Source organism: Canis lupus, chromosome 9, assembly GCF_011100685.1.
Source record: "Canis lupus familiaris isolate Mischka breed German Shepherd chromosome 9, alternate assembly UU_Cfam_GSD_1.0, whole genome shotgun sequence".
NCBI lineage: Eukaryota > Metazoa > Chordata > Mammalia > Carnivora > Canidae > Canis > Canis lupus.
Window position 1 is genome coordinate 14,549,859 of NC_049230.1, and position 23,462 is coordinate 14,573,320.

Sequence of the window (23,462 nt, forward strand, 5' to 3'; positions counted from 1 at the left end):
TGTTTTTATTATTAGTGTTTCTTAATTTTACAGAACAGAGGACAACACAACAAGGTCAGGTGTATTTCTTACATACTCAGACTGGTGTGAGCACATGGCATGATCCAAGAGTGCCTAGGTAAGAACATATCCACATACTCTCCACACCGCTGGATACCTATTTTACCTAGGATTTCTTTGATTATTTAATCTTCAACTTATAATGGTTTGTGTGAAAGTTAGGCTCTTTGTGATAGGCATTTCAGTTGACAGTGGAAAGGCCTTCCTATTCCTCTGTAGTCCCATCCCAGTGCCCTGCCCCCCAAAAGCCCCCAGTCCTTCTACCTTCTCACCCTTAAGAAAAAAAAAATCAGGGTGAAAAAATGGGTCTTTTAGGAGTTTGAAAACTGACGTGGAGAAGAACATACAAAACCTCACAAAACATACATCTCCTCCCTGTTCTTTTTAAAGGGTAGTAAATTGATATTTTTATTTCTGGTTAGGCTTTCTTTAAAAAGATAGATTTATTTTAACTAATATGAGAGTAGTCAATGTTCTATTATGTATTGTTTAATACAGTTTCATTTTAATATAAAAAAGAAATAACCTAATTAAATTTTATTTATTTACTTAAGACTTTTGTCACTTGTTTTTTTACATCAGCTGGTACTGTCATGTGATTTTTCCTTTTTATGCTGTTAATATGACAGATTACGTTGATCAGTTTCCAAATACTGAACCAGCTTTGGCACCCTTTGAGTAAACTTGGTCGTGGTGTCGCATGAATTAAATTTCTTTTAAATACCAGAACCTGTACATTTAAACTGTAGGCATTATTGAATGCATTTACTAATCCAAATGTGAGTTATCTTTTAACTTGAAGATGGAATGACACATAAATCAATTTAGTAATTTAGCATAATTTTTGATACATTTTAGTATCAATAACTTTTTCAAAACACTATTTAGCTCTTTGGAGTTATTTTCTAACGAACAGATATAAAGTCAAGTAGTTCATTTGAAGCTACCTCATTTGAAGTTGAGCTACAAAAAAGAGCGAATTCTAAATTCTAAATCCACTTGATAAGCTGTATATTTTTACCTCTGTGAGTTGAACATATTTTATATTCTAACTGCACCATTCTCTTCCTCTGTAAAAAAGACCCATGGAGGGTGAAGAGATCTTTTTCTACCTAAAGCTTATTATACTCAAGAGCTCTACTTGTCAAAAGTCTTGCGTTTGAATCAAAAACAGATGTAACTAGCTGATCTTGGATTGCTTTGATACTCTGTATTTACAGTTGACCCTTGAACAATACAGGGGTTAGGGGCACTGACCACCCGCACATTCAAAAATCTTTGTATAACTTTTGATTCCCCCAAAACTTTGCTAATAGCCCATTGTTGACCTTATTCTTATCAATAACATAAATGATTAACATATACTTTGTAATGTTATATGTATTATATATGTATTCTTATAATAACGTAAGCTACAGAAAAAAAACGTTCAGGAAATCCAAAGAAAGGAAAAACATATTTGTAGTAAGCATCTCTCTAAAAAATCTGCATATAAGTGGACCTGCACCCTTTAAACCTGTATTATTGAAGGGCTAACTGATATTTATAAATGAAGCTATTATAATGTAAATGTTTTACTTTGTGATATAGCCTAATTAGAATCTTTTGAGGGTGGCAACCAAGGAATGTGCTATCATTAGTTATTGTATCAAGGTTGCTGTTTCTGTGTCTTGATAATATAAACTGTTTAAAAAGTAGTGGGGAGGAAATTTTTGTTTTATTAATAAGGTCACTGAAAAAAATCCAAGGGCCTAACTTTTAGAAACAAGAGTTTTGTTACATAAATTATGAAAAGGTGTTTTGGATTCTGTTTATCAAATTGTAGGTCAATAATGAGCTTTTCTATAAAATACTTTAATTATTGGCCAGGAAATCTATAGAACAAAAGTGATTTTTTTAAAACTAAATGATTTACAATAGTGAAAATTTGATCCTGAGTTATCTGTTGAAAGAATAGTATATGAATTGGTGTCAGAAGTTGAAATTGAGAGAGATTTTGGCACCACTGTTGGTGATGTTTCTTATTCCTAAGGATGTTCCTAAGGAAACATGTCAGTTTTTTATTAATGAGTAAAGGGTTTCTATAAAGGTTTAAGAATATTTTATGTTGAGTGTTGAATAATGACTTTATAAAATAGTGCTCTAGATTTTTCTTTAGTCTCTGTGTTCCAAATTGTTACTATAAAAATATGTACCATATCTTTTGTTTTCCATTAAGGAAATATGCCTTTTCTATGGAGGATCTTTTATCAAAGCAGACCATGAATATTTAGATTATATTAAAATATCACTGTTCAAAGACATTTATAAAATAGTGTAACTCAGACACTTTTGTTTAAAGATACACAGTAAGATTTATGTGAGAAGTCCCATTTTACCATCTTTTGTATTTATCTTTAAAAGTCGTGATTAAGGCCTTATTATTTGTTGTATTTCATGCTAAGTATGTTGTCTTGTGGTACAAATCTGTACTTTTATGGCTGTGTATAACATTCCATTTTTCTTTATTTCCCAATTGGATATAAAGATGGCTTCCAGTTTTCTGCTCTTTTAACCCATTCTTTAGAGCTCTCTCACATATGAATAGATTTATAAAATTCTAAATAAAATTATATAAAACCAAACTGTATTATATCAGAAGAATTATTCTTTGATTTCAGTAATCACTTTTCATTTCTAAAAGTTCCATTTAAAAAATCCATCTGTTCATTCTTAATAATCTCTCATTGATAGTTTGTCTTTGTAATTCTTACTCCCCTCCCCCCCCCCCAACCTTTGTAAAGGTTGCCTATCAGAGCTGTTCTGTTTGATCTCTGACAGTACTTAGGGATCTAATTCTGTGGTTTACAGTTTCCACTCACTCTCAGTCGTCCATCATGACCTTTCTTTCTGGAGTGTGTGGTGATCTTTGTGAATTTGTTTGATCTTAATTGGTTGGAATTCTGTGGACCTAAAGGGGAATTGAGGAAGTTTTCCTGGAATCATTTCATCTTCCCTTTGAATTCTCAGCTTAGTGGGGAAGTTCCAGATTTCCTTTTCCAAACTTGCTGCTGGCCTGGGGCTGAGTTTCCCAGTTAACAACTACTCCCTGGCAGCCCTACCCCTCTGCCTGCCTGCCATCAGTACCAGCTCCAGTCACTTTTTTTTTTTTTTTTTTTAATTTGAGGAAGATGCTTGGAACTTTTTGTCTCACCTCTTTTGAGGCTAGCAGTATATTTTCTAAGCTTTAGTTGATCTGTAGCAGAAGAGTCTCTTGGAGCACCTATAAGCAGAAGTCAGATCATTGTTTCAGCAAATCTGGGTGCTTATATGTGTCCATCATTATGCTTTACCATGACAAAGAAGAGGTTATTTCAGGAAAAATCTTTTTCTAGTTGAACTTTTAAGACATGATTTTGATGAGATTAATCATTACAATTATCTGTTATAGTTTAAGTTTACATTAGACATGTTTTTATTTAATTCTTTAAGGTCCTGTTAATCTTACCTATATATAATAGTGTTTTAAGAATGTATAATACAATAACAATGGTCTTTGATCCATTAAAAGTCTTTTTGCTTTTTTTGCTGTAGCAGTAAGCCTTAGAGCATTCTTCTTTAGGTGTCTTAAAAGCGTTTTTCATCTACCAGCTCTGTAGGTTTCAAAATTCAAAATGGAGCAGTTTTCCTTTAAAAAATATACTGTGATTATTTTCAGGGTCTCTAAATTCAATAACATTTCCAGTTCGCTTTGTTGGGAAATTTAATATGGAATGAACATTTATTTACACAAATCTTACGGTATAATAATGAAAGTAATAATTGAAGGGAAATTTTAGAAAACATTTCATTCCTTATGTCACTGACATTTGTAAAGCAGTATTTTGTCAGACAAGTATTGAAGCAGCTTATATTGGCAAATGTTGTGATTGCTTTTATATTAATTTAAAATCTGTATTACGTTAAAGCCCAGGAATGAACTTACTAAAAATGTAGGCTATGTGATGAGTTCCTGAGCCATTTATGAATTGAGTTTTGAATATGCAAGTTTGTTAAACCATTGGGAATTAAAGATTCTAGCTGAACATCTCAGGTTTCTGAAACAATACATTTTCTCAGACTTCATGGAATTGTTCTGTGTCATTTACACTTGCCTGGCTCAGCAGGCCCAGCAATGAGGTATTTTTTATTTTATATTTGTTTTTGCAGGGATCTTAGCAACATCAATTGTGAAGAGCTTGGTCCATTGCCTCCTGGATGGGAGATCCGTAATACAGCTACAGGCAGAGTTTATTTCGTTGACCATAACAACAGAACAACACAGTTTACAGATCCTCGGCTCTCTGCTAACTTGCATTTAGTTTTAAAGTAAGTTTCTGAAATAATACATGTTAAAGTGCAAGCCTGAACAAGAGAAGACTAAAGATGCCATTTGTAATGCATTAGAATGTCTGCTCTCTTCAATTATAAGTTACTTTTGTTGGACAAAATTTTACATAAGAATATATGACTTGTTTTGCTCTGATACACGAGTATTTTAATCCACTGTGCTTAAGTAGGAACCTGTCCTGAAGTATTAAGGAAAGGTACACTGTAGCACACTTGACGAGACAGGATGTTTTATAGGGTAGATATTTTTTATTTTTCTGTTAGTGCATCATAAATAGCTCCAGGATAGTTGAAGCCATCCCAGAGGGTTTTTTTTTAAATTACCTTTATTGAAGTGTAAGTGACGTACAATAAACTGTGCATGTTTAAAGTGTACAATTTAAGTTTTGACATATTATACATCTGTGAAACCATCACTGCAATGTAGAAAATGAACGTAATCCATCCTTCCCCTAGATTTCCTTGTGCTTCTTTGTTAACCCCCCTCCTCCTTTAGGGCTTCCACCTGTATTAGTTTCCTAGAGCTGTTGTGACAAATTGTCATACACTGGGTGGTTTAAAACAACAGAAATTTGTTTTTTCGCAGTTCTGGAGGCTAGAAGTTTAGAATTAAGTTGTCAGCAGAATTGGTTCCTTCTGGAGGCTCTGAAGGAGAATCCATTCCATGCCCCTCTCCTAGCTTCTGCTGGGTGCTGGAAAAACTTGCTGTTCCTTGGCTTACAGACACATCATCTCCATCTTTGTCTTCATGTGGTCTTCTGTGATCTGTTTATATACATAAATCATATGACCACGTGTGTGTGGGTTTTCCCCTCAAGCCTACCAATTCTCTAGATCTCTAGGTAACAACTGAGTGTGCAGCAGTTGAATTCAGGTCTGACACTACCTTGCAGTTAGCATCAGACCCCACAGGTTAAGGGCTTAGTATCACAAGACCATCACCATCTCAGATGCCAATCCCAAATATTCTGTACTTCTTATTGACTGGCTGTATATTGGGGAGTTCCTATGACTCCCTCTTTGGGTTGAGTAATTTGCTAAAACGGTTCCAGAACTCAAGGAAATACTTTATTTGCCATTACTAGTTTATTTTAAAGGATACAACTTGAACAGTCACATGGAAGAGTTGCATAGGGCAAAGTGTGGGAATGGGAGCGCCTAGAGCTTCCAGGCCCTCTCTAGGTGCTTCACCCTCCCAGTGCATTCACCAACCTGGAAGCTCATCATTTTGTTTTTGTTTTTTTTTTTTTTAAAGATTTTATTTATTCATGATAGACACAGAGAGAGAGAGGCAGAGACACAAGCAGAGGGAGAAGCAGGCTCCACGCACGGGGAGCCCAACGTGGGACTCGATCCTGGGTCTCCAGGATCGCGCCCTGGGTCAAAGGCAGGCGCTAAACCGCTGCGCCACCCAAGGATCCCTATTTTGGGGGTTTTGTGGAGATATCCATCTCCTATTAACTCAGTCTCCAACTTTCTCCCCTACTCAGAGGTTGGGAGTTTGGGGCTGTGGAAGTTCCAGGGTTCTAATCAAGCTTTTTTTTTTCTAGCAACCAGCTCCATAAATATCTAGGACCCCACCAAGAGTCACCTCATTAAAGCAAAAAATGCCCCTATACCCAGGAAATTCTAAGGGATTTAGGAGCGCTGTGTCAAACCAGAGGCAAAGATCAAATATTAGAACAAAGGGACACTTCTATCATCTCTGTCACTCTGGAAACTTTGGGGATTTTAGGAATTCTGTGTTAGGAACAGAAGACAGTGCCAAAGTTTATTTCTTTTTCCACCCCTTTTTGTATGTATAAATCCAAATTTCCCTCTTTTTATAAGGATACCAGTTTATTGCGTTTAGGGCCACCCTAATGCAGTATGTTCTCCCCTTAGAACCTCTGCAAAGACTCTTTCTATTGTATTTTTTAAAAATTTTTATTTATTTATGGTAGTCACAGAGAGAGAGAGAGAGAGAGAGAGGGGCAGAGACATAGGCAGAGGGAGAAGCAGGCTCCATGCACTGGGAGCCCGACGTGGGATTCGATCCCGGGTCTCCAGGATCGCGCCCTGGGCCAAAGGCAGGCGCTAAACCGCTGCGCCACCCAGGGATCCCCCAAAGACTCTTTCTAAATGAGGTCACTTCCCACCGAGGGTTAAGACTTAAGCATATCTTTTTGGACACAATTCAGTCCAAAACATACCCTGTCTTTAGCTAACCACTGATCTGCTTTCTGTCACTATATATTAGTTTGCATTTTCTAGAGTGTTAGACGAATGCATTTCTGCAGTATGTGGTCTTCTTTGTTTTCTTTTACCCAGCATAACTATTTGAGATTCATCTCTCGTTTGTATAGGTCATTTATTTTCTTTGCTGGGTGGTATTCCATTATATGGATATACCACAAATTACCCATTTACTTATTGATGAACATTTGGATTATTCCCAGTTTTTGGTTATAACAGAACTATTATGGATGTTTATGTATAAGTCTTTATATGTTCATATGCTTTCACTTTTCTTAGATAAATGAGCATCTACGAGTAGAATAACTACATCATATGATAGACTTATGTTTAACTTGAAAAAAACTGGCAGGTGGTTTTTCAAAGTGATTGTACCATTTGACATTCCTCCCAGGTGTGTATGAGTGTTATAGTTGTTCCACATCCTTGCTAACATTTGGTATAACCTTATTAAATTTAGACCCTCTAATAGGTATATAGTAGTATCACATTGTAGTTTTAATTTGAATTTATCTACCAACTAATGACATTGTGCATCTTTTTGTATGCTTTTTTGCCATCTGTGTATCTTATTTGGTGAAATATTTTGCCCTCTTTTTAAAAAATTGAGTTCATTTATTTAATTTTTGAGTTTTTAGCATTCTTTAAATATTTTAGAGTCCAAAATATTAGACATATGCCTCAGAAAGATTTTCACCTAGTCCATTACTTATCTTTTTGTTTTCTTAACAGTATTTTTTGAAATTTTGATGAAGTTTAATTTATCCATTTGTTCTTTTGTGAATTGTGTTTTTGATGTCATATCTAAAAAATCAGCCTAACACAGGCCATGAAAATTGTCATTTGTGTTTCAGAAGTTTAATGGCTTTCAGTTTTACATTGAGGTCTCTGATTTTGAATTACATTTTTGTGTGTAGTATGAGGTATACCCAAGTTGGTCTTTGTTTTGTTTTGTTTTGGGGGTTTTTTGGGCATAGGATTATACAGCTGATTAGGGAGTATCTTTAATATAATACTCTGTTATGTGTATATAAAAAACATCTTTAATGTTTATGAGAATAGTAAATAGTGATTTGTAATTTTCATGGAAGCTGTATTTTCTCTGGGTAGTTATGTGTTTTAGGAATAAAATCTGGTCTGGTTTATGTAAGAATCACTGTATGTAAAATAAGTTTGGTGTGATTTGTTAGAAATCTTAAAGTTATTTTTATTTATCATAGCTACCATTGCCCTTTGTTTTTAGGTGACAGGATTGTGCTCCTGTCTGTTGTGTGTAAAATTAAACTCCAAAATGATTCAGTGTCTGCAAGGGCATCAATAGTGAATTTTGGATTTTTTATTTCTAGTTTTTTGGAATTAAGTAGTTTATTATATCATAAGGTTCTTTAAAAAAATTCTTACTTGTAACTTACAGTATTTTTGCCAAGAGAATAAAAATATCTGTAGGCAATGTGCCTTTTCAGAAGAATATTTCTGCTGTACTTGAGAGATTATTTTCATGTATTTGTGGTAAACCATATATGTACCCACTTAGAAGTCACTTTAGCACAAAAGTGAGAATGTACTTAATGCCACTGACTATATATATTAGATAAAGGTTAAAATGGTAAATTTTATGTTTTGCATATTTTACTACAATAAAAAGAAAAGTAGCCATTTAATAAGGCATTTAGACGTGTTTGTAATGTGTTCATTTCTCTGTGCCAGTAACTTACACGTGACCTTCCACATTCTTGTGGTCTAGACTTTAGCGCATATAGGAAAAGGGGCTCTGCCAAACTACCAGCTCAAGCTGTGCGTCTCTTCCAGAGAGACTGACTCCAGATAACAGGCACAGGATTTGACATATGTCTAAATTTTAAAATGAGTGATGGTCAACTATGCAGAAAGAAACAAAGATGGTATTTGAGAAATTTGTTCTCAGCAGCTGTATAAAGAAGAATGGATAAAACTCTGTTATCCAATTTCATAAATTTGTGTAGATCCTGAGAAATAAACTTTGAAGCTAGTTAATTGTCATCAAAAATGTCAAGCCAAGAATATTATAAAGCCTGAAAATTTTGGGTAGATTTGCTTTATAGTATGATGCTCTTTTAAATGTACAACTGCAGTCTCTTATTTAAAATAACATTCCTGTTTACTTTTAGTCGGCAGAACCAGTTGAAAGACCAACAGCAACAGCAAGTGGTACCGTTCTGCCCTGATGATGCCGAGTGTCTGACAGTCCCGCGGTACAAGCGAGACCTGGTTCAGAAACTAAAAATTTTGCGGCAAGAACTTTCCCAACAGCAGCCTCAGGCTGGCCATTGCCGCATTGAGGTTTCCAGGGAAGAGATTTTTGAGGTAAACTTACAAGTCTTATTTTTAAATATAGAAAAGTTAACTTTCAGTGTTACACTGTTTTCTAAGAATACTTTCTGGAATTCCTCTCTCTCTAGAATGGGAGGTTTCATTAATTTCTTTTTTAATTATGGGGAGTAAAGACAATATCAGATATTTAATCTAGAAGATAAATATTTAAATGAAATGAAAAATGTGAAATATTCCAGTTGGTTCAGCTTGGTCTCTGCATTGCAAATATTATTTGTTAATGAATTTTAGTGTGTGTGTGTGTGTGTGTATAAATATTTTAAAGTAAAATCTGTGCCCAGTGTGGGGCTTGGCCTCGCAATGCTGAGATCAAGAGTTGCATGCTCCATCGCCAGCCAGGTGCCCCTGCACTGTTAATGAGTTTTAAAAGACTACAAATAGCCATCCCTTATTTTCTAATTCTTTAAAAAAAAAAAACAAAATGGTTTTGTTTCTTTATGGACTACTTCTTTAATTTATTGAAAATCTTCCTTTTTAGTATATTCTTTTATCTTTGGATTTTTTAGCCCTACTGTCACCTGCAAAGTTCTTCCCTAATAAGTGAACAGGGTCCAAGGCAGGGGTTTCTCACTCATCAGAGGATTCGTGGGTAAAAGATGTTTGGGGATTTGATCAGCCTTTTCCTAAAGGATGAACTTTTTTCTCTTGGGACAGTTCTGACGTTGTTTGTAAGTCAGTCATTTGTATTTTAAAATAATATGAAGATACTGCTTTAATGAAGATCACATTAATGATTACTAATGTTCTTTTGAACTTTATTTTTTTCATCTTTACTTTCTGCCTAGAATTAGGTTAACCAGCTTTTAAAAATTCGGTACTTTTATCAAATTCCATTTTTAATGTGAGTGTAGTTATTGCCATGGTTGATAGAAGTTAAATATGGAGTTTTGCACTGAGGCTGGTAATACAGTATTTATCAAATGAATTAATTTCAGTAGTACTAAGCTATATCTATCTTGTCTTTATAAGTTCCATGAGGTTTCAAACACTTGGAGTTTATCCATTGATTTGGTGAACAAATTTCATCTCCTTTCAATAAATGTATGCTTTGTAGGTGGGATGCAAGGGAAAGTTTAAATAACAAGTTTAAAGCACCTAGTGACAATACTGTGTTAATTTTTTTTTTAAGGAATCCTATCGGCAGGTCATGAAAATGAGACCAAAAGATCTGTGGAAGCGATTAATGATAAAATTTCGTGGAGAAGAAGGCCTCGACTATGGAGGGGTTGCCAGGTAAAGATTTGCTCATGAGTAAATAGTGAATGACATATGGTTATATTTATAAGTTTAAGATACTTCCTCTGGTAACCTTCTCACTGATACTTATTTTCTAGTGTAACATTCCCTAATTTTTGCGATATAGAGGTGTCCTAATAGATATGTTCATGGTGCATGGAGTAATAGAGAACTCCCTCATGGATGATACAGCCCAGCGAGTCTTCCTCTGAAAACTAGTTGCAGCCCTACCTGGGCTGTGGTGGGTCCCACACACCCTGCTCTCCATCTCTCTCCTTCCGTATGTTATTCCCTCTGCTTTGCAGTGTTAGCAACCGTCTGGAGAGTTTAATGACATGTATTCTAAACTAAATGCTGTTTTCCTTTACTTTCATTGCCGTGCTTTTTAACCTTATTAAAGTAACGTTCGTGTGTGCACATAAGTATGTGTGTGTACATACGTATGTATTATACATGGTCTTTAAGATGTTTCAATAAGGAAGCTGTAATGTATATGCTACATTCATACAGACATTTATTTTACAAGGTGTGAAAATTTACTTTATGTAGATGTAGCAGAAACATTACAGCTTCTGTACTGAAACGTCCTAAGGACCATCATGATATTTCTGCCATCCCTAATCTAAATCCAGCCTAAATTAAATTTGTGTTTCCACCAAGTCCCATAAGTATTAGTTAGCATTAACTTGTTTCACCTGTAGACTTCTTTTTATTCTGTGGCCTTTTTAGCTATAAATGGACAGTTTTTTTAGTTTGGAATTTTAGAATTGATCACATGCACATCATACTGAGGACTTGATAGTTTCTGTGGAATTCTTATGACTTACTCATAACTAGATTTGAATATGTCTTGGGAAAAACTTGTTAATTATCTGTTGATGGAATCTAAATGCTGTAATTATATGTACATTTAAATAAGCCAGTTTTTTTTTGTTTTGTTTTGTTTTTTTTAAGATTTTATTTATTTAGGGACGCCTGGGTGGCTCAGCAGTTAAGTGTCTGCCTTCAGCTCAGGGCATGATCCTGGAGTCCTGGGAATAAATAAATATGATTTATTTATTCATGAGAGACAGAGAGAGAGAGAGGCAGAGACATACATAGGCAGAGGGAGAAGCAGGCTCCATGCAGGGAGCCTGATGTAGGACTCAATCCTGGATACCGGGATCACGACCTGAGCCGAAGGCAGATGCTGAACCGCTGAGCCACCCAGGCGTCCCTTGTTTATTTCTTAACCTCACTACTGTCAGGGTATGGGCAGATTGGGATGGGATGTGACAATGAAAGGCATTTTCTGTTCTCTGTTGCATAGCAGACCCCTCAAGTAGCTGGGATCTGCTTACATGTGTGTTCTAAATACTTGGCAAAACAAAACAAAAATTTGGATTTTCCTTTAAAATAATACATAAAAGGGGTGCTTAGGTGGCTCAGTCTGTTAAGTGTCTGCCTTCGGCTCACGTCATGATCCCAGGGTCCTGTGATCAAGTCTGCTTGATCAAGCCTGCCTCTCCCTCTCCTCCCTGTGTGCTCTCTCTTGCTATCTCTGTTGGTGTCTCTGTCTCTCTCTCTCAAATAAGTAAAATCTTTAAAGAAAAAAATGCTTTAAAAAGTATAGAAGACATGTTAGGTGAGCGTTAAGTGTGTTGGCAAACTCGCTTACATGTAGGCCTTCCTCACATCCTTTTTTAATCTCTAGAGTTTTTCCAGTATTACATAAATGGTAGTGATTTGACTTAGACTGTGTCACTTACAGAATTTTGAAACATTTTTCTTTGATTACTAGTCAGTAGTGTTTCACTGCATTTCCTAAAAACACTATTCAGTCTGTTTAATCCGTTATATCAGAGCATACTTAAATACCTTTCCTGGTGGAAGAATGATAAGAATTGAGACTAGAATTATATCTCTTTAAGTCCTAAACTAGTGATTTTATTTTACCAAGATGAATAATAAGTTATCTTTCATACTTTGGAAAACATAAAGGATTTCATAAGTTTAAGGTGAGAGTACTATTTATTATGTGGTTTTTAAAAATACTGATGTACACTTGAAACCAATTATGGAACCTAACCCCCCAAATAGAGACTTGCTCTTGTGTTCCTACCTATACCAAATGCCTTGTGGTCTCTGACCACTTACTACTTTTATTGTGGTATATTTTAAGGTCTTCACAAAAAAGATGATGAAATGGGATAATTTCCTTACTAAACAATACCAACAACAAAACAGAGCCTTCTCCAAAGGTGAAAGAAAATTAATGCTATATTATGTATCGGTATAAACCAGTATAAATTGGCCATTAGAGGAATGGACCAGGATAATATAGATCATGTGGATGTTTTGAAACAAAACCATACCCTTCCCCTCATTTTATATTTATCCTGGATTAGAAATTTATTTAGTAATTAAATAGGTAACAGATCACTAGGCTGTGGCATCTAATGAATGGTTGGTGCTTCTGGATAATACCTTTATACTTTCTGATACTGAAATGTCATAAAGTTGCCCCACATTGAGTGATTCCAGTATAACAAAACAAGAGATTTCATTTGCTTTTTGGTGCATGGTAGATTTTTCCAATATTATGTTATAGAACTACTTTCTTTTATTTAAAAAATTCCTTGTGGGGATCCCTGGATGGCTCAGCAGTTTAGCGCCTGCCTTTGGCCTAGGGTGTGATCCTGGAGTCCCAGGATCAAGTCCCACATCGGGTTCCCTGCATGGAGCCTGCTTCTCCCTCTGCCTATGTCTCTGCCTCTCTCTCTTTCTGTATTGCTCATGAATAAATAAATATAATCTTCAAAAAAAATTCCTTGCTAAAATGATTAATAGCATATCTTAATGAAAAATATTAATAAAAAAATTTCTGTGTCCTATTTTGCTTTCTAGGGAGTGGTTATATCTCTTGTCACATGAAATGTTGAATCCTTACTATGGCCTCTTCCAGTATTCAAGAGATGATATCTATACTTTGCAGATCAATCCTGATTCTGCAGTTAATCCGGTAAGATTGGTGGTTATGATGTGAATGAACTTGTGACCTGTAATGCTTTTCATATTGAAATGTCAATGTGTAGTTTATGATACAGGATTAGTGTCCTTAGCCTAGTCATAACTTCTTCACAAGTCCGCTTTTAGAATATTTTCTAAATACTTACTAAATATCTAAATGGTTACAGATTTGTGCAGTAATTTGTGCACAGGGATGTTTACTACATCATTGTTTAAAGTAGCCCTAATTGGAAACATTTTTTATAAGAGATGGGTTGAATAGATTATGATACGAAGCACAATTATATTAATGGTTAAGAGCATAGATTCTGGAATTAGAAAGACATGAAATCATATAACCTGGTCCTTTTACTTACTAGCTTTATGATTAAGCCTCAATTTTATCATTATTAATAATAATAAACATAGTTTGAACCTCAGAAGGGGTGGGACCCTGCACAGTAAGTGTTTAGCATAGCGTTGTACATTGTTAACCCTATTATATGTTATTGATCACTCGACAAAAGTTAGTAGCTGTTATTAATTTGTTTTTAGCCTTCCATACAAGGGCATATTATATGGCCATTAAAATGACCCTGTGGGACAGTAGTTAATGACATGTAAAGATGGTGTTCATGATACATTAAGTGAAAAGGTTGCAAAATAAGATGATACAATTTTGGTAAATACATATATGTGTAAACATTGAAAGACTCTACACTATAATACTGATAGAGGTTATCTCTGGGTATTAGATTATGGGTGAGTTTTTTGTTTTACTTGTCTTTTCTAAATATTTTCTTCTATAAAAGGGAGGTTTAAGATGAGCTTAAAGATTGCTTATTAATTAGAGAAGTAAAAAAAAAAGTTTAAAATGCAGCTATCTTTATAGTTTATAATTAGAGACCAAATATATTCATACATGGTAGAAATGTTAGGTTCACTGCAGGGAAATTTTATTTTATTTTTTTTTGGGGGGGGAATTTTATAAAGGGAAGATTTTTAGGTGAGGTTCTGCTTGGGGAGCCCATTACTACCGTATGCCCGTCTAGTACCATGAGCTTCATCATCTCATTTTATTCCTTACAGAGACCTATTTGAGATACTGTTATTACCCTCATTTTTTCAGATGTGGAAAATGAGTCCTATAGGGGTTAAGTAATTTGTCCAAATAGGCCTGGCTAGTAAGTGGCAGAACTAGGACTCTAGTCCAAGTTAGACATGAAATCTGTACTTTTAAGTCTGTGGTGTTCTGAAGATTAGTTTCTGGTTAGATCAAGGAAATAGGGAGGTTTAGGATTGAAAGCTTTTTTTCCATAATGGAGTCAGGATCATAACGTGCTCAGCACGTGACAAAAGGAGAGGAAGAGAATGAGATCTGTGAGTGGTTTCGTGAAGCTACAGTGGGAGTATAGTTTGGACTTAATTTCTAATTTTTACAAAGTGACTGTACTCTGGGAGTACATTGTCCCTGGTGTGATATTTTAGCAATGGAGAGAATTTTGAACATGCCCTATAGACAACTCTCCCCATTGATTCTGACCTTTGGTGTGATAATCTGTTCCACTTAAATAAGTTGTAGAGTATAAATTGATACTTATAAAAAAGATGAATGTTGCTTAATTCATATTCATAAATGCATATCATTTAACTTGACTATTTATGTAAACTTTTCTCAATTTCAGGAACATTTATCATATTTCCACTTTGTTGGACGAATAATGGGAATGGCTGTGTTTCATGGACATTATATTGATGGTGGTTTCACATTGCCTTTTTATAAACAGTTGCTTGGGAAGTCAATTACTTTGGATGACATGGAGTTAGTTGATCCAGATCTTCATAACAGTTTAGTGTGGATACTGTATGTATTGAGTCTTGTGTCTGTTCATTATAATTAGAATCTGAACCTTAAAAAAAGATACATGTTTCAAAATGGATGTACTTTTTTTTAAAAAAATGATGTGCAGAAAATATTGAGAGAGATTGAGTTTTAGAATTGCAAAAGACTTTTGCTTTCTACTGCTTTCCTGTATATTTCAACTTCCCTAGAGTGCTATTACTTAACTTTAGTTTTATTTTTTAAAAAGATTTTATTTATTTGAGAGAACTAGAGAAAGCACAAGCAGGGGGAGGGGCAGAGGAAGAAACAGACTCCCTGCTGAGCAGAGAGCTTAATGAGGGGCTCTGTCACATGACTTTGGTGATCATGACCTGAGCCTAAGGCAGACACCTAACCGACTGAGCCGCCTCGGTGCCCCAAAGTACTATTTTAAAGAGGGGGGTGGAGAACAAGTATATTTCTGTTTTTAAAGGTACCACATAATAATGATTTCCTCCACATGATAGAAGTTCTGTTCCAATCCTGCATGTGTGAGAATAGCAAATTCCTGCTGCAGTAGTGATTGTTGAAACCATACTTTAAAAAAGATACCTAGAAGAATCAGTTCTGTTTTGTCAGAGGCCATTTACTTAAGAATATACATTGGCCATACTTAGTTTTCAAATACACAGGTAGCTTTCCCATGGGACACTCAGGTATTTGGTTGCATGGGGGTACCCAGATTCAAATAGGGCTTCTTACCTAAAAGCCAAACATAACTGAAGTTTTCCCTATGTAAAGCCCAGCTTTGGCAGGGGACTTTGTCATTACTCAGGAAGTGAAATGTTTCCTGTGTTTATGAAGGTTAAAGCTTTTTGACCTTTCTGCCCCAAAACTAGGATATATGGTAGCATAAGGACTGGCAAAAGGAATCTGATCTTATATTTGTGATGTCATGAAACTATCTTAATTTTATTTGTCTCACCAATTAAGACATCTGTAGGATCCATATTTTAGATTTTCCAGTTTAATATCTTTCTCTCTTTTCCTTTCTAGTGAGAATGATATTACAGGTGTTTTGGACCATACTTTCTGTGTCGAACATAACGCATATGGTGAAATTATTCAGCATGAACTTAAACCAAATGGCAAGAGTATCCCTGTTACTGAAGAAAATAAAAAAGAATATGTCAGGTAAACACTTCTGTGTTTTCAAGCCTGAGAATTATTTTAATGCTCTCGAATGACAATACAGAAAAACACTGATATATTTAGGTAGTGTTGCTTATTGCTACAAAATAGGCTTCTGCAGAATTTAGTGGCTTTAAAAACAACCACTGTTTTATTTGATCTCTCAATTCTACAGGTAATTTGGGTAGAGAACAGTAGGGATAGCATAGGGCTCCTCCATGTGGTGTTCGCTGGGACTGACCCCAGGATGGCCTTTTCATTCAAATACCTGAGCCCTCAGCTAGGATGGCTACGGTGGCTGGAAGCTGGCTGGAATGGTCACTGGGTCACCATCTGGGATCTTGTTCTCACTGTTGGTTTAGGCTCCCTGGTTATCTCCATGTCAAGTCTGAGGCCTCTCAGAATTCTCCTCGTGGTGTCTGTCTCCCCAGCAAGATAGCCAGACTTCTTAGGAGCAGCTGGTTTCTCAGAGCACAAAAGCAGAAGTTGTCAAATCTTTTTAAGGCCTAAGCCTGGAACTGGCTGGATCAACTCTGCTATGTTCTTCTGTTAAAGGGAGTCACAAACCAGCCCAGGCTCAGCGTGTGTGGGGGGAACTGTTTAAAGGCATGAATACCAAGAAACAGGGTGCATGGGGCTAGTTGTAGTAGAACTGCCACAGCTAGCTGTACAGAACACTACATGCTGTGTTTCCAGCAGTCATTTTGTTTATAAATAGTGAGTTTAAGGGATAAATATAAGAAATGTTCTTCAAATTTTATATAATCACCTGATGATTGAGGAGTTTTGAAATACTGGGTTAGATCATTTGGCCTATGTGAACTAAAGTTCTTTGAAACATAAAACTATGGTAATCTAATGTAGGTGTTTGAACTTTGCCACATGTACACAGAAATGTGCACACTGTTCTTTTTGTGTAGATTATGTCTCTAAGTCTTACTGGCTTAAGTTTTCCTGGTTGACACATTGAGGCCCATCAGTCTCACAGACTGTTCATGGGAGTGAACCCTGGAATAGCTTTTTTGGAAAGCAATTTGATAACAGCTCCCAAAATGAATATGCACATGCCTTTCAACCAGCAGCCCTGTTTTTTAGGAATCTATTCTGTGGAAACACATGGTAGTTAAATATAAATAAGGATGTTCACTTAAATACTGCTTGTAAAAACAACTGGAAACTAATGAAGTGTATTAGAGGAGAACAATTTACATACATACATACACTCAACAGAATATTATATGGATGGATGTTTAAAAGAAAGAGACTATATAAGTTGTTAGATTTAAAAAGCAAGTTTTAGGGGCACCTGGCTGGCTCAGTTGGAAGAACATGTGATTCTTGATCTCAGGGTCATGAGTTTGAGCTACAGATTGGGTATAGAAATTACTTAAAATAAGTAGATACGCTTTTTTTTTTTTTAAGGCAAGTTTTAGACATTATGGGAAACAAAGTCTGTGTTATTTTATAATTATTCGGAAGATGTCCAGGAAGACTACATACCAATAAGGTGTTTGGCTAGGATGAGGGAGTGTGAGTGCAGGACCTGGATGCAGACAGGGAGGGGAGGGTAATAGAATGGGCTTTCAGTTTTTATTCTGTCTCTACATTTACTGTTTGATTTTTCTTTACATAGAAAACGTGCATGTTATTACATTTCTAATTGGCGAATAAAAGAATGGATGGGAATTTCCTGAATGTCATTCAGTAGTGTGTCACTTTGGGATCTAGCATGGACTGCTGAGTTCTTAGACCCCACTTGCTGGGACTCAAGCATGTTTTTGCACAAAGTCATATCTCCTACCAGATACAGTTTTGACAGAAAAAAATTAGAAAAACTTTTGTAGATGCACAATTTTGCTGTCCTCTTAAATAAAAATGAGGTCCACCAAAGGATCTAATCTTAAGTAGCTTCTTAAAATAGAGAATTGTTTCCCTAGGTTTGGAAGTAGAAATGTTGACATATTTGGAAGGTGAATAGTTCTGAGATTTTTGAGATGGAGGAGTTTTCCCAGGTAGATAGATTTTTTTAAAAGGCAATTTGGTTATAAGTCCAAGTCAAAAATATAAGTAAAGCTACATGTTAGATGTAGTCTGGTATACTTTTTGTTGGTAGAATTAGATCTTCTAGTTTTTTTTTTTTTTTTTTTTTTAGATCTTCCAGTTTTTTTTAAGGCCTCCAGGGAACAATGAGTATTTAATCAAAAAGTGTTTACTATTGGCTTTTACTGTTCTCATTTTGGATTTAAAGAGTGTCTTTACTTCCTCTTTCCCTACATACCACCCGCAAAATATAAACAAAATACCCCACACATTCAGATAATACTTTGAAGTGCAACCATAAAAATAGTCTGTTTTGGTTGAATGGCCTCTTTCTTTCTGATTGGTGGCATGTATGCTAAAAGTTCAGAAAGACGTTTCGTACAGATTTTAACTTCAGACCCAACTAATTTCTAGCTGCCTTCCAGTGTACTAGGAGTTTCTCTGATTTGCAGAGTTGCTTTATTTATGCTGCTTTTGTTAGTGGAAGGTTTCCACTTTTTCATTTATAATGAACTATCTCTCAGGTCCAGGTCCAGTACCCTCAGGAATCTGAGATTCCTTTAGACTGTAGATTAATTTTTTTTTAAAGATTTTACTTATTTGTTTGAGAGGGAGAGAGCAGGGTTGGGGGTTGCAGAGTGGCTGGTGTGGGTGGTGGGGAGGAGAGGAAGAGGGAGAGAATCACAAGCAGACTCTGAGCTGAGTGCAGGGCCTGATGTGGAGCCTGATCTCATGACCTATGAGATTAGGACCTGGGCAGAAACCAAGAGCTGCACCCCAAACTGACTGAGCCCCCCAGGCAGCCTAGACTCTAGACTAAACTCTTAATGCTAGGTGCTCACAAGGTGTACTGTTGCTCAAGTAGAGATTCGTAATAGTCACCAAATCTGAATCTATTTGATTGTGTGAAATCCCTGCCCAATGTTTACAGGCTCTATGTGAACTGGAGATTTTTACGAGGCATTGAGGCGCAATTCCTGGCTCTGCAGAAAGGATTTAATGAAGTAATTCCACAGCATCTGCTGAAGACATTTGATGAGAAGGAGTTAGAGGTCAGTATGTTAATGTCATGACATCATTTAGTGTCACAGGGAAGGTTGGGAATTTTCTGTTAACTGCGTTTTAGAGGAAAGTCATATTGCTGGTGCTTTTGAAGTTTTATGGTACAGTGCTTAAGAATTCTTATTCACAGGAAAGGTCTTTCCTGCTTTGGAAAAGCTTTTTATTTATGCTTTGGATTTTCTACAAGTAAGCCATCTCTCTCATATTGTGAACACTCTTATTTTTCCATATTTTCTTTTCTTATTTTCAATAGATTTCATGTCTTAGGTGTACATTCTTCTATATGTACATGTTTTCTATTCCCTAATTAAGTGGTTATTTTTTTTTTCCTAATTCAGTGGTCATTGATATAATTAAATGCCATCACTTTGTCTCCACCATATTGAAATTTTTTGAATGAAAAGCTTAGGTTCAATTGGATTTACACTAAGCTTTGCAAGACAGCATTTGATAAACAAGATCATAGAGAAATAATTAAAACATTTAGGATAAAGTGTATCTAAACATCTTTCTTCTCTTTGGAAATATTCGTTACCAATAGCAGTAATAAACAGTTAACCATTTTTTTGTTTTCTTTTAAAGCTGGTTGTTAAAACACCTTTAGTCTGGTTTTATAATTAAGACTTTTAAACAAATACATCTGAACTACTTTGAAAAAATAATGAGGTTTTATAATTAAGACTTTTAAACAAATACATCTGAACTGGTTTTATAATTAAGACTTTTATACAAATACATCTGAACTACTTTGAAAAAATAATGAGGTTTTTATTCTACTGAAGGCCCCAAATTTAATTCGTGGCTAGGAGTAGCATAAATATTTGAAATCTACAAATAAATGTAAAAATTGATTAAAATTCATTAACCTCGGTGTCCTTTCTTTTTTTAAAAAAATATTTATTGGGGCACCTGGGTGGCCTCAGTTGGTTAAGCATCTGCTTTCTACTCAGGTCATAATCTCCACATTCTGGGATCAAGCCTGCATTAGGCTCCCTGCTCAACAGGGAATCTGCTTCTGGCTCCCCCACCCTGCCGCCGTTGTGTACTCTCTCTCAAATGAATAAATTTTTTTAAAAAATTAAATTTTTAAAAATTTATTTAAGTAGTTTCTACACCCAGCATGGGCCTTGAACTCACAACCCCAAGATTGAGAGTCACAGGACTTCTGACTGAGCCAGCCAGATTCCCCTTCAGTGTCCTTTCTAATTAAATCTATTAATAGACCTGTTAGGGGATCTAAATAGATTGGCTTGACTCCCTAACCCCATTCCTTTTGTGTTTGAACTATTCAGTAGTGAAATGGCCAGTGGAAGTGGCCAGGAATGGCAGTAATGGTTGAAATGAGTGAGAAATTTCACCTTACAATTACCACTCCTCTGGAGAAAAGAACTGAGGAGGTATCTTTTGTGTTATAAATACTTCCATAATCCTATTTGGATACCTACCTCCCTGTTGAGCCTAGCTGTGATTCAGTAATCTTTCCAGAACTCTATTGAAGCTTTGGTGAAGATTTTATGCAATATGATTAGGGTTTATTATGTAGTTTCTATTGGTAATGAAATTAATTTTTTATGAAAATACATAATTTATTTTAGTGTTATATGGGATTAATAGAACTAATTCCAAAATGTGGGATTCGCAGTTATGTTTGCAGTTATGTTATGCTTTAATACTACACACTGTTATAATTCACTGTTATAAATACTTAGATGAATTAGTCTTGGACCCTAAAGACATATATTAATAGTATCCAAGTGATTTTGATATGGCTCATCTATGCTGACCTTGCATCAGGATGTCCAGCAGAGCTCTCTCTCAGAGCAGTTCTGTATTTTGTATTTTGCTGTAACTTAAAGATTATCAAATGGATTGTTCTTGCTTATCCAGCACCCATTTCTTGAGTTCCTGAGCAGTATGGTTCTTGCACAGGGTATATAGTAAAGTAGGTGTTAACACAGTATTACAGCAGTGGAAACTGCTGGCCAAGGCGGATGGACTCAATTGCCCAAATCCTAAAGCTCGTAAGTGTTGAAACCCAGTATGATATACCAGTATATACATGATATGATATACCAGATATACCAGTATGATACAGGTATTAAGGAAGGCACTGTATTTACTCTGAGTCTATTTTCTGTCCATTAAACATAATTTAGAATTCTATGAAAATACGAGACTTTCATCCTGTCATGTTCTCCACACTGGTGGTTCTCAGACTCTGGATAGGGAACCTGCAGGAAGTAGATACCACCCATGGATCCTTTTAAATACAGATCCCTAATATCACCCCAGACCCACAGAATCAGAAGTCTGAACATAGGACCTGATGGTGTGTATGTTTTGAAAAGCTTTCTAGATGATTCTGATTTGTATCTTTGATTAAGAACCATCATATGAGAGCCACCACTACAAATCTAAAGTTCTGTTTGAGGGATTTGGGGCTTAACTTTGGATTTCCATTGGCTCATTATTTGTGCAATATTTTAACAGCTCATTATTTGTGGACTTGGAAAGATAGATGTTAACGACTGGAAGGTAAACACCCGATTAAAACACTGCACACCAGACAGCAATGTCGTCAAGTGGTTCTGGAAGGCTGTGGAGTTTTTTGATGAAGAGCGAAGAGCACGGTTACTTCAGTTTGTGACAGGATCATCTAGAGTGCCTCTGCAGGGCTTCAAAGCTTTACAAGGTAGAAAAGCCAGAGGAACGCGACATGGCATCAGAGCACTGGTGGAGGGCGTCAATGTTTGGTTTATATAGTTTACAAACCACAGGCTTCTAAGCAGATTCTCTTCATTCTCTTCCATATCTGACTCTCCTTATCTTGATACCTTCTTCTCCTTCCTCTCCTTTGTTCCCCTCCCAAGAACCTTTTCCCTGGGGCCTCTGTGCCTGTAGTGAGTGCTGTACGTTAGAGACCGTAGGCAGTGGTCTCTGCCTTTTCTTTTCTGGTCACCTGGCTTTTAACCTGTGTGGCGCATTCCAGTAGGGAAAGCCTGTCTGCTTCCACTTCCACACCTCAACCTGGCAGAGCCAAAACCCACTTGGGACGCCTCTTCCCTCTACTTTTGTATTCTTTTCTTGGAGGCAGCCTGCATTGTGGAAGCCATTTGTTTGGTCATTATTGCACAGTGTCAGACCATTTATTTCCAAACATACTCCATTTTTAAGACTTATTTTCTGCGGCATAGCTATTTAATTTGGGGGCGAGTTGGCAATATCTCTAAGGATTGTGGCGCTTCGCTGGGTGGCACTTGCTTCCTTTCCCTCTGAAGCTCTTCATTTGCAAGGCTGCTGCCACCAGTCACATCTGAAGACCTACACAGCCAGACAGGACAGCGTTGCCCGCAGCACACGTGTTGGAAGTCCACAGACAGGGAAGGCATCCTTGGAGTTGTGCTTAATTCCTTACTTGGAGAACTTGTTAGCAGACTACCCAGAAGCGTAAAGTGAAGCTATATTTCTACATACACTTTTATGGGGTGTCTTATGTTAACTGGAATTTATTCCATGGACTGCTAATCTTTTGCTCTCGGCCAGGTTTGAGGCATGAAATCTAAATTTGCATTTAGGTTGTCATCTTTTTGAATGTGTGTATATATATATTTGATCTTGAATTTATCCATTTACTTTTCTTCTCATACATTTGGCACATTGATTTTTTAATAGAAGAAGTTGGCAAAGGATTCCAATCCTGGGCCTTTTCTCAAATTGATATGCTAGCATATTAAGGAATCCAGTGTTTATCCAAGGTCAATTTCATTTTTCAAGACCCAGATTCTTTTTCTCCTGCCCTTGGCAGCTTATGTGGAGTCACCAGTGGTTCCATCTTAGGCCTTGTGGTTTACGTATCAGTTTTATTCTGAGATTTTGGAGACTCACACACACACCTACAGTGACGTGACCCACATTGACTTCTTTTGCAGGCGCTGCAGGCCCACGACTCTTCACCATACACCAGATTGATGCTTGCACTAACAACCTGCCGAAAGCCCACACTTGGTAAGTTGTTTTTGAAGCTTTTCCCCTGCATTCCATGTACGTAGGTGTTAGGTTTAAACCGATTTGAATTTGAGATTATGCAGAA

The 23,462-nt window shown here is 36.2% G+C and overlaps 1 protein-coding gene across 1 annotated transcript in view; it reads left to right on the top strand.

Annotated features, from left to right (window-relative positions):
- The window catches only part of SMURF2 (SMAD specific E3 ubiquitin protein ligase 2), a 122,793-nt gene that overhangs the window by 95,834 nt on the left and 3,497 nt on the right, over nucleotides 1–23,462 (top strand). The window contains exons 9-18 of the mRNA XM_038546847.1: nucleotides 34–118; nucleotides 4,249–4,407; nucleotides 8,811–9,006; nucleotides 10,163–10,266; nucleotides 13,156–13,270; nucleotides 14,943–15,121; nucleotides 16,136–16,273; nucleotides 19,242–19,362; nucleotides 21,863–22,064; nucleotides 23,302–23,377. Coding sequence (XP_038402775.1) covers nucleotides 34–118; nucleotides 4,249–4,407; nucleotides 8,811–9,006; nucleotides 10,163–10,266; nucleotides 13,156–13,270; nucleotides 14,943–15,121; nucleotides 16,136–16,273; nucleotides 19,242–19,362; nucleotides 21,863–22,064; nucleotides 23,302–23,377 — 1,375 coding nt within the window. The remainder of the gene's footprint in view (nucleotides 1–33; nucleotides 119–4,248; nucleotides 4,408–8,810; nucleotides 9,007–10,162; nucleotides 10,267–13,155; nucleotides 13,271–14,942; nucleotides 15,122–16,135; nucleotides 16,274–19,241; nucleotides 19,363–21,862; nucleotides 22,065–23,301; nucleotides 23,378–23,462) is intronic.